Source organism: Pelmatolapia mariae, linkage group LG10_11 (assembly GCF_036321145.2).
Source record: "Pelmatolapia mariae isolate MD_Pm_ZW linkage group LG10_11, Pm_UMD_F_2, whole genome shotgun sequence".
Classification (NCBI taxonomy): Eukaryota; Metazoa; Chordata; class Actinopteri; order Cichliformes; family Cichlidae; genus Pelmatolapia; species Pelmatolapia mariae.
In genome coordinates, this window is record NC_086236.1 from 5,954,881 (window position 1) to 5,967,073 (window position 12,193).

Below are 12,193 nucleotides of genomic sequence, written 5' to 3' on the forward strand. Positions count from 1 at the left end.
AATCTTCAATACCGAAAGACTGCAAGTCAACATGAAACATGATGTTATGTCAGCACATTACTCACTGACAGGAATCCCAATTGTAAACAGATAGGCAATGAGTTATGGAGAGGTGGGCAGTTTATTTGGAGAGAAAGAGAGCCTTCATAATGACTAATTAGTTTGACCTACTGGCACACGGCATGTGCACTGAATTTACATCATTTTCCAAGAAGTTAGGATTTACGCGCCCAGTTATCGCGGTTTTTAAAGGACAATGAATCAAAGAAAAAGGATATCAGATATTGTGCTGCCACCAAACCAGCAGCTTTGTTACAATGGCAGCAAAAATTACAAAAGGGCTTGTTATTACTTCACTGAATTCTGTTCTACTTGATCTAATAGAAAGGTAATAAAGGAGCAGAGGTGGACTGAAATAATACTTCTCCAACCCCAAACCCCTTAGGCTAACCCTATATCTCATTTTTGGGGGGGCTGTCGCAATATTAGAATTTCTCTGCCAGTTTAAAAGAAGTTTAAACAAAGACTGTTTGAAAAAAACAACCAAAGAAAAAAGAAAAATGTTATCAGTAAGGTGCATCTTGTCTCTTCTAGCCAAATGAATTTAGCTCAAAATAGGAATAAAGGCAGATGTAGAGAGAGTCCGTATCAGAACCAAAACAACTATCACGGTTACCTTCAATAGCAGTAAGCATACATATGACAGCCCTCGGGCTGGAATTTCAAATATAGATACAGCCTGAGTTTTTGAAGTTTGCTGTGTGCAGCATCAAAAACTCCCCACGAAGACACCAAACAGGACGTAAAAATCAACAGAGCCAGACACGTAAATACAAAACAACAAAACTACATCTTTTAACCAGAGGAGGATGGCTGGTTACTTTTGAGCATCAAGCAAAAAACATAAGAAAACTTCAGAAAAACATTCATTGAACTTTAACTTTTTTACTCTCTGCCTCTCTCCTCCAGCCCTGTGATCCCCGTCCACTACACAACAGCTTCCTGTGCGTAGCAAGTTAACAATGCGTGTCTTAGCAGAGTGACAGTAGGATGCTGTATGTGCACCTCCACGTACGTGTTTGATGGATGCTGTGACGAGAGCATAGAGTCTACAGGCAAAGCTTACAAAGCGTGAACCCTGAGAGGTGTGTCGGCTCATTTATGCTTTTATAATAATCACCCCACTTACTGCGCATGTTTGGACTGTGGGAGGAAGCTGGAGCACTCGCAGAGAACCCAAGCCCATCAGATCAGATTGGATTCGAACCCAGGACCTTCTTGCTATCAGTCAACAGCGCTAACCACTCTGACACCGTGCCACAATACTGCCCTAAATTAGTATTATGTTCATAAAGAAAACTATTTCCCGTCTACTGTGCAATAATATTGTGCAAGTCAGCACAATGTGACCTGTAATTATGTAACATACTGTAAGTACGGAGGATCAAAGCTGCCAAAATCAATATTAAACAAAAACAATAACTGTTCAATATATTAAATTAAAAAATTAAATGATTAAAAATAATGTAACATATAATGGTAAGCACTGATTTGTTTATTAAAAGTAACTTAAGTTGTTGTGTAGAATTCATTTTTTTGTACACATTTTTATTTATGTTATATCATCATTATTCGTATTTTCTGTATCCATTTTGAACACAGTGTAGCTTTAGTTACCCTCACACTTCATTTGTTTACAGTATACATCAGTTTATTGTACTATATGTTGTTTCCTCCTGACTTGTTTCTATCTGTACTTTCTTTCTCGTTCGCAAACGAGCAAGCAGCCACTGAGCATAACTCGTGTTTAAGTTTCTGCCTGTTGCTTGACTGACGCCGCAAATAATTAACAAAGTAGTTGCCTCCAGTCATGAAACTGCTGCTGCTGCAGACGCGAGGTGCTTCGAGCAAACATAAACAAACACAGGGATTAGAACAAAGATAAATAAATAAAAAAATGCTGATTAAACACTAATTAAAAAATAAACATCAATCTTATCTCACTACTTTTAACATTGCTAGAGCATTTATGGTCATATTACTTAATGTATTGGGTATTTTGTATTTTCTAAAAGGGGTTTGAGACAAACTGGGAAAAGGTCAAAAACGTTAATCAAAACACAAACAGCTCCTGGCATGGATGAGTAACAGTCTGAGAGCATCTTCAGGCCAGTCTGTGTGCTGCAGACTCTTCTGAGATTCACCGCCTGCCTCGTTTACATTCCTCAGTCGAGACTGTGTTGTTGTGAATCAGAGTCCAGGTGAACTCTGCCGACTTTGCCCAGGGACTCGACTGCAGTTTGTTAAAGAGGCGGAGGTCTATTTTGCCTGCTTGCCTGGGCAAATGTCGAGCGTCCGGTCATGTGGACACAGGGATTGACAGACATTTGCTGTTGTTTAGTGAACACCAACAGGAACACTTGGGAGGTTAAGACACTGCTGACTAATAAGAGTCCAAACAAATGCTAAGTAGTCAGCTTGTACATGACTATTTTAGCACACGTGGGGCATTCTTGGCTTTTTACATTACAGAATATGAGAAAATCAGCTGCTCAGAGGCTCACTGAAGAATTTTAGCCACTACTCTGCAACATATGTAACAATTCTCTCTGCAGTTTTCCACATTTAGGCGACGCCATCAATCATCCGGCACATATGGAGAATTTCCAGAATGACAAAGATAGACAGGCAGACAGAAGGCAAATCTAACATATCACCAACCACAAACAGACACCAGCTCCTTTGGGAGAAACGCTGTGTTCCACCGAGACTGAGATCCCCCCCACCTCCATAAATGACAGTTTAAGCAGCGGTGACAGAACCATGCAACGCCAGGCGTGACAGTCAAAAGAGAAAGACTGACATTAAAGAGGAGAGGTCTACCGCTCATCTCAAATTACAAGTATTTTCATAACAGATATTGCTTTTGCGACATATTAAATAAACATTCGCGGTGCCACGTTCCTTCTCAACATCCTGTTTCAACATGGCACATTAAAGAAAGAAAGAGGTTCTAAAATGCTCTGTCACTGCAACGTAAAACACCTTCCTACCCCTGTTTAAATGCATGATTTAGTCTGCTTCTCATAACAGCCAAAATGCAAAACTACAAGCGTTAATAATAGAATTATTGCAGTTTTTGCAGTTTTCAAATTTCCTTTCACTTACTTGGTGAAGGGATGATAAAAAATAGGTATGATCCTTATCTTAAGTCTGAAGGTGGAGGGATGTAAATCAAGATGGCAAGTCAACATGGTGGTTTTACAAAGCAGTGCCTGCTCCTCTGTATTCTTAAAGGTTTAATTCTAAGTTTCTGAGACTGCACCTTTGAATAATATCCTGGATTCAGAAGTAATTTGTGCTGTTTCATGTAAAAACTCAACCTTCGCTTCATGACTGTATAACTCTTAAAAAACAAACAAAAACAACAACAACATAAGACTCTTAGAGCCAGTAGAATACAATGGCCAATATTTAGCATGGTGCTAAAGTTGAGTATGCAAAGCCAAGTTTTATTTTAATATTAAAAAAGGTGATGTCATGTTTTTTTGCAAGAGCAAGAAAACAAAATCTCCAAGATTGCACCAAACCTGTGTTAGATCAACACGGGCAACGCAGGCTGGTTATTGCCTCATGTTGAATTACATCACTGGCTCCTGACTGCTTAGACCAACCAGTCTGTCCAACCCAAGAACAGTCAATACAGAGTTAAAAAAAAGAAGCCTAACCAAAAACTGCAGTTCCTCTAATGTCCACTTGAGCCCGTCTCCAAAACAGAGTGACTCCAGCCTATAGGTTCAAGTTTAGTTTCTATTCCTCATCCAGCCGCACTTTTGAATGTACATATTGTTTTAAGGCACGACGTTTAATGCAGTGGAAATGCATGCTGCAGTGATTGCAGATGCACCTTGCTAACTAAGCCAAACGACAAGTGCAAACATTAGCGAACTCTTCAGGTTTACCCTGTCAGCTGAAATTATCACACAGAGCTGTCCACAAATCAATGTGTGAGCTCATGTTGGCTGATATACTGTATTTATAAACCCTGTGATCTTATTTAGTACAAAGTCTGGATATTTAGGCAATTGAAGACTGAAAGTGGTCTAAATGAAACAGACAATGTGACACTCTTGTTGCTAAAAGCAGAAGCTCTACTGCACTGGTGTTGCCCCCTTGGAGCCTATGACTGTACACTCACCAGATCCTTCAGAGCGCCCATCACTGCCTATCAGCGGCACCGTAATCGCTGCTGTGGCGACACCGTCAGTAGGCATGGTGGTGTAGACAACAGGCAGCGACTGCACCACCACAGGGATGGTCTGCAGCTGGCCCACCTTGCTAGGCATGGTCACTGAGGGGATTGTATGGATAACGTGGAGAATCTGCTGGCCTCCAGCGCCCTGCGTGGCTAAGATGGATCCTGGAGAGAGGACCTGGAGAGTAAAGAAGCGATGAAAATGAGTGGTTGTAACTCTAACGCGCTTTACACTTCTAAATCCACAAAAGGTAGGAGTTTATAGTTACCATGGAGCCTATCGATTGTACCGCAGAGGGGACAGGTGTGGCTGACAGGCTGGGCTGGGTCACAGCGCTGCTGGGAGCTGGGTTGACTGTGATGCTCGTTGTCGAAGCGGAGCGAGGTTTGTTGAGCGAAAGGTCAACGGGCTCAGTCTGGTCCTCAGTGGGGCTCGGATGAGGCGAGGAGGGCTCTGTCTTGCACTCCTTCTTCACCTTCAGGTCTTTTGGCTGTGAGCCGTCATCACCTATATCTGCCTGCTAGAGAGAACACGGTGGACAAGAAGATATAAGAAAAGGTTAGAAAGAAAAAGGACAAAGCAATAACTCAGCTTCAGCAAACTAAAGTTGACTGGTTTTATTCCAGATTTTACTCTAAACCTGGCAACTTATATCCTCAACATAATTAGATTTTTATTCTCAAAGGAGAGCAATCTGATATATTAATTAGAAGCAGTAATCATAGTTATGTGTAGCACGCCAAAAAAAAAAAATGCTAATGCATGCTGGTTTATTGTTTAAAAAGTCAGCAGGAGCCAAACAACCCCCAGTAATGAACACAACAGCAGAGGAAACAGTAGATAAACAGGGACCTAATATTACACACACTGATACAATGGTAGATGCTCATTTTTAAAAAACTGTTCAATTTCTTTGTTTGGGGCAAAAATCAAAAACAAGTAGCTTAAGAGCCTGAAAGAGAGAACTGAGGCGGTGGCTGCATCAAGGCCCATCAAGCTGTAAGATTATTGGAGATTATTCTGAATCGAATCATGCAAAGCTACTCTACTAGAGTCCATGCAAATACAGCGCTGGTCATGAATACAACAGGTGACCTTGAATCTTTGCATCTCTCTCTGCTTTGCAGTCACTCTATATGTCACATGGTCATGGCAAAGAACACCATTAATGCATATATTTGTGAGCAGATGCAAAATAAGGTGTAAAATAGTGGACAGGACGGAAGAGAAACACTGCTGGCTGTCATCAGGACCATCACCCAATGTGCAAATAACAAATAACTCAAATAACAAATGCTACCTATTTTTGTGTAAAACATTCACCAAATTTCACCAGGAATAACCAAAGTGTGCACTTTCATCAATATTCACAAGAGTAAAACAATTCATTCTCCGACTCAAACGCAATGCCAGGATCATATTAGGAAATACGATGGTACAGGCTTTTATCACAGGCTTGATACATAACGAATGATGCTGAGACTCGTGGGTACTGTAGTAGTCAGACACATCAGCCATAGGAGCAGACTTTAAAATATAATTAAAAGAAAATTATGGAATGAGAGATGCTTCTGCAACCTCCTCAACCCTTTGGGCATACATCTTTCATGGCCTGACCTCATTCTTCAGTGAATGAAGACAGACAACGATTGGTTAAGGTTTGCTTTGAAGAAATGCTTCATGCAAAGGAAAATGCTTTCTTATAACAGGCATTGTGGTTTTTCATATTGTCCCTTTGCATCTACAGCAAGCCAGGACTCAGCTGCCATGCAGCTCGAAAGCACAGGGAACAATGGCTGCAGTGTGGTACACTGGGTGGGGGGGCGGAGGAGAAAGTGAGGGAGACAGAAGAGAGTGAAGGGCTGCATGGGTACAGAGAGAGACTGGTACTGTGTGAGAGGGAGAGAGTTAAAAAAGAAAAAACAAAAAGAAAGACACAGGAAGAGTGAAAGAGACACGGGAGAACTGGAGCGAGAGGGAGCAGCAGCGAGCCTCCAGTCCGGGAGTTGGCCTCCATCCAGTTCAGCTGAGCACAGTTTGGCTCTGGGTGAGGAGGAGAGGGTGGAGACTCTGCTACGCCCTTTTATCGGGTCACACAGTTCAGCTGGAGGCTGTGGCGGTGGCATCGGCACAAATATAAGTGGTAAACAACTTTCCCCTGTCGGTGAGCGTCATGTCCAAATAGCCAGTGTTACAACAGAGCAAACCTGTTGTTCTGCTTTTTTTCCCCTTTTACAGCATTACAGGACACGTGAAGATTTAAAATAGATTAGCGTCTTGATTTTTGTTTGTAGATACGATTTGCAATGGTTAATCCACATCAATGCTCACCTTCTACACTGTGGGTCTAATGTAGTGGGCTTGAACAAGCAAAAAACCCAAAACAAAACAAAGTAATGAGCTAGGAAAGGAAAGGAAAGGAAAGGAAAGGAATATACCGCACCTGCATGAAACTCGGCTTAGGTGAGGAGGGATTTAAGGAGCACTTTATAGGCAAATAGGAAAAAGAAAGGAGAGAGAAGATGAGAAGGTAGGACAAAAAAAAGAGAGGAGATGGGCGAAGAAGAGAAGCTGGGCTGTAACGTGATTATACTGAGACGGTCTTTAAAAAAAGGGAAAAAAACTGAAAAGAAAATGAAGTGTGAAAGAAGTGAGGGAGTGGGTGAGGCACAGAACAAGACAGGAGAAAGAGAGAGAAAGAGAGTGGGTGGGAAAGGCCAAGCGTTGCCATGGAAACTGGGAGCCATCAGCTGACTCCATGTTTTTCCACTCGTTCCCCACCCACCACCAACTCCCTTCCATTTCCCTCCCGGTCCACTCGTCTTTCCATTGCTTCAACCCCGCCTCTCCTCACTCCTTTCTTTTCGCTCTCTCTATCACAACCACACCCCTTTCACCTTTCTCTCTCTCTCTGTCTGTCACATCCCTCCTCTCCCTCCAGCATCTCTCGCTCTTTACATCAACCACACCCTTGTTTTTCATCGCCACCTCACCCTTTCATCCCTCACTGGCTTCATTTCTACCTACTCGCTCTGTTTTTCTTTTTTTTTCCTTCTTCTTCTTTTCGATTTTCCTCTCCCCTCCACTTTTCCTCTTTTCACGGCTGCTCAGATTAAACCCACAACTCTGTGCGAAATCCTCAAAAGAAGAGACTGAAAGGCTGAAGTCCAATATTAAAAAAAAGAGAGAGAAAAAGACAGAAAAAGAAAATAAAACCCCCTCTGGATGCCCGCGAGCTCTGTGATCTCAGAGGAAGGGAGATGGAAGGGAAGAAAGAGGGGCCACAAAGGAAGAAACACTTTCTATGAAGACAGAGTGATTAGCTTAAGAGCGAGGATGTAAAAGAGCTCTTTCCTCACAATTTTAATATCCCGCTCTGCGTCAAAGCGGTGGCTTTGTTTCCCCCAATAAATGTCCTTGATGAAATGTATAAACTATTCTCCTATTTAAAAGTTTTTAAGCCACACTTTGCCATCAGCTTTGGTTTAAGCTCTTGGTGTTTTAATGTTCTTACTATAAAAGACTCAAAAATGATCTTTCAATCCTCAGGTCAGAAACTGACATTCAGTTGCAGAGAATGCATATTATCGATAATAACACAGCCAGGTTTCATAATACAGAATCAGTATATTATAGTATGGATCAGTCACCCAGTAGTATTTTAAAATACCATTAATGCTTTGCAAAAAGTGAAGATGATCTGATAGACTTTTAAAAACAGGAAATCTGAAGGACATCATTTCTGCAAGTCAGGATTTCAGGACAGTTTTTCTGAAATGTCTGAAGCTTGGCTTTTTAAAAAAAAAAAAAAAAAAAGGGAATGAACAGCAGAAGCAGTTTGTGTTTGGACACTGGCACAATTTGAGCTCCGTACGCCACCACGAAAGATTTGTAAGGTATCAATTAAGCCGAAACTGAACACCTCACTTTCAGCTTAAACTCAAAACCACGATCGAAATAAAATGTTAATGTTTATAACTGCGTGCAGGAAATGCCCTTCTGCCTGGAGTCTTCCTTCCCTCCACTCAGTAATGCTCCACTGGACTGAGATCAGGAGATTTACTAACGATCATCTTCCTTCATAAACTTTCGGGCTGCTAAAATCTATTGCGGCGGCTGCCAAATTACAAACACCGTGCGACTGTCCGAATATTTCCAGCATGAATTGCATGTAAATATGAATAAATGATGGCTTAAAGAATCTAGGCAGCTTCCTCTAGATCTCTGCACGAGGTCGTTAAAATGACACGATGGCAACAATCTGCCACACAAAGCTGCAAGCCTTTAAAAAGTGAACCCAACATGTCAGAACGATACACAGAAAAACCTTCACTGTTGCAGTGGAGCTCCGTCCCCCCCCCCCACACACACACACACCCTACACTTCTCAGTTCATCTGCTCCATCATAAAATGGGTCACACAGTGTTTGCCGTGCAATTAATTCATGTGATCTCTAACTTGAATGAAAGTGGGGAGCAGCTGTAGTGGTGAGGAAGCCCGGCAGAGAGAAGAAGATGTAAAATGTCCAGAGGACTTTAATCCCGGCTTCATACAGATCAAATAATGAGCGATTTACAGCTGCAATGCAGCTCGGCTATAAGTAACCTCATGTGTTCAGAGAGGACACTGCGTGGCGATATTTTTGAGTACATTAAGCAGGGAATTCTTTACCAACTCGATCAAATGAAAAGCACACTTTCTGGCTGTCTAACAAAGGGTTAACAGGTGACGCTAAACATGAGAGGTAGACTCCTGACAGGCTGATCATGCTCGACTGTCAGCAGCCACATAATTTATTGATGTCAGGTTACATGACAAGTGGGGTAAACTGTGACAGCCCTCCATAACAAAGTCGCACTAAGAAGCGGCTTACTCTCTAAAAAAAACTGCCTTTGATACAGAGAGCACATCGTCGCTAAAAGTCACTGTTTTTGCTCCAATTTTATAATCTGGAGAGTTTTTAAGTCGTTTGTAAGTAGTATCAAATATTGGTATCAGCTATCTTGTTGATTGATGTCAGCTTATGAGAAAGTAAAAACTCCGTATTTAGTGGTTGATATTCGTCGGTTATGTTAGGTGCTTGTTAAAGGTTGAAAGAAAATGTTGCCAACAGCAGACGTTAAAACTTGTTTTTTATACTAAAGCCGTCTCACCTGACAGAAAAAGGGGAAATAACTAAAACTCAATAAACAAAAAAATATGTACTGGTATCAGCATCAACTGTCAGGCCAAATATTACTTTATAACACATAAAGGATGTCTGAATAGTAAAGTTACCTTGAATCTGATTCTTTCTAATGGCCAGCAGTGTGAAACTAAGTGCAGAAGAAAGCCCATCTATAAAACTGTCTACAAGAAAATGGCCCTCGGGTCGCTGATCTGTGGCCTCAGTAAACACGTTCCTGATGAGTTTATGGTCATCAGTTTTAGTTTCAAGTCGTATTTATTACAACACAATGTTCCTTTTTGAATTACGGTCCCCATTAGAGTCAAAAAGGATGATAAAGACACCGTTTGCTTTACAGCAGACCTACTTTGTGATTTACAAGCGCTACCATATTGGAGTCAGAGCCCCTTGGTTTTTCAGTCAAATCCACCCATCTTTTTTATACAGTTTATGCTTTAAACACTAGTATCAATATCAGCTTAGAAAGACTTTAAGTTCCTGGGTTGTTGTGGAAAATGTTATTTTCCAAATGGTGAAAAAGGAGACCGATGGTAACACTACCCGTGCTGCACCTGCGCTGGTCATCGGTGGGGAACATGATCTGCTGTGGTGAAAAGAAAACAACAGAACACACAGAGCACACACAGAGGGAAAGAAACAACAAAGCTAGCTCCTCCGAGGCCTCTAAGTCTGATGTTTAAATGTTGCTTTTTTTCTAACAGGAAGAAATCAATAGGTCCCGAGGTGAGACAGACACACGGTGACTGTTTATATATGAGCGGAGAGAACGGAGTACGGAGATGGAAATGGAGGAAAAACAGAAGGAGCGAGCAGAAATTAAGTAAGAGGCAAATCTGCCGTGGATTCGTTGTGATTTCCAGTGCCTGTGTGTACAGAATTTATATGTTTAGGCACTTGCAGACAGCTATTTCCATTTGTGTGTGTTTGCACACTTGAGTAGATGAAGTGTGAAGTCAGATATGGACATGGAGAGAATAAACAACAGCTGGGGAAGACATTAACCACAGGCACAGCCTTGCAGCTCCACCCCTTAAGTCCTTACCCACCCAGTGCAACACCAAGTACCCCCACCCTGGATTAAAGCACACTCCCTTCTGCTTCTCTCTCTCTGCTTCACCCACCTGTTAGCAGGCTGATACTAGCACAGCTCAGTCTTAGCCACAGTCAGTGTTGACTCTCAGTCTAATGTTACCTATTAGGAGTTGCCAGTGTTGATATCCTGGGCCCTTAGTAACTTGTTCACCTCATACACCTACACAGGACAGCCTGCCTATAAAGCTCGCAGCACAGGTGTGCATAAATGTGCACAGCAAGAAAAATCCAACTTCAGACGCGCTCACAGTGTAAACCATGACATCTCGCAGCTTTTTGGTTAAGTCATAAAAGGAAATGTGTGAAGGTGATCAGAGAAACCCAATTAAAAGCCACAATGACTAATTATGCATCTGTTGCAAACAGCATTCGTCTTATAATTAATGCTGCTATTGTACGTGATTTTGCCATGTGTAGGCATAATAAGCTGGTCTTTCTGCTACAGCTGTTGTAAATAAAGCCTCAGAAGTATCATTAGCATTCTATGAGCTTTCCAATTAACAGGTGCTTCAGTACAAAGATTCAGGTTCATCAAGTCGTATCTCAAGCTGCAGAAAATGTTAAGCTTGCATCTCTGATTGAAAACAATCAGACATGAAGAAAAAGTATACTACACAATACTGTGGCATATTAAACCGATCTATGCATAAGAATGTGCAGAATCTGCTGTTTGTAGACTAAATCATTTAGGCCTCAGTCACACAGGCTTACAGACCTGTTGGCAACCACTTGGCAACCACCAGCTGCAAGGGAAATTCTCCAACCAGTTGAGAGTGTTTGCTGGCAGTCACTGTGCTAAAGCTTCATTCAAGCAGGCCTACAGACCGGTCAGTAGCTCCTTGACTGCTACTGAAAGGTGTGTATTCCACAACTGGTTGGCAACTGGTTGCTGGAGGCTGCTGGCAGTTGCTAGTGTGAAAAGTGGCTGCAAAGCGGTAGAGTCCAGCACTAAAAACCTGGTGATTGCAGTAGTTGCTATGACTGCAACGGGTAGTTTCCCGTAGTTTGCCCGGAAGATGCCGACTTCTGCAAACACTTTGAAATGAAGTGAAATTAAGTAAATGGTGTTTGCAGACTAGTTGGCGTCTTCCATGCAAACTGTAGGCATCTGCAGCAATGACAGAATTGACACAGCATCCTCTTTGCAATCAATTTCACCTGATGATGGCCACCAGCAACTTCCAATAAGTTGGGGAATGTGTATTTTTCTCTAATGACAGGTCTAGGCCTGTGAGAATGAGGCCTTTTGTGGAGCAGAAGAGAGACTAGAATGCTGTCTTTTTAAAATTTGATCTGCATTCATAATCTCTGATTTAAGAAAGTCTTGAACCAGAAATCCATTATATGCTACCGAGAGGCTCAGAAATATTAGCTGTTGTCCACAGAGGATAAGTTATCGACCAGACAGCTCATTCAGAATAAAATATAAAGTGAAGAATATCTCTTTTACCCATATATTGTCATTTCTGGATGTTCATAATAAACTTGTTTCCATTATTTTTGAGTCTTTCATATGAATTAATAAACCGTTCCTCTGAAAACCGCTTTAGCGGAAAGCAGCCAAAAGCGTTCAGTGGCTGTAGCTGTGAAGCAAATGCATGTGCTGCTATCACGGTGCATACCTTTGCTTTCACTTCCAAAGAAGTGTTTACATAA

General features: G+C 41.7%; 1 protein-coding gene across 3 annotated transcripts in view; it reads right to left on the reverse strand.

The window, feature by feature from the left end:
* The window catches only part of klf8 (Kruppel like factor 8), an 83,765-nt gene that overhangs the window by 11,750 nt on the left and 59,822 nt on the right, over nucleotides 1-12,193 (reverse strand). For 2 of the 3 annotated variants that reach the window (XM_063487099.1, XM_063487097.1), the window contains 2 exons: nucleotides 4,525-4,776; nucleotides 4,199-4,433 (listed from right to left, as the gene is read on the reverse strand). In XM_063487099.1, coding sequence (XP_063343169.1) covers nucleotides 4,199-4,433; nucleotides 4,525-4,776 — 487 coding nt within the window. The remainder of the gene's footprint in view (nucleotides 1-4,198; nucleotides 4,434-4,524; nucleotides 4,777-12,193) is intronic. The other variant, XM_063487100.1, reaches the window with a different exon arrangement.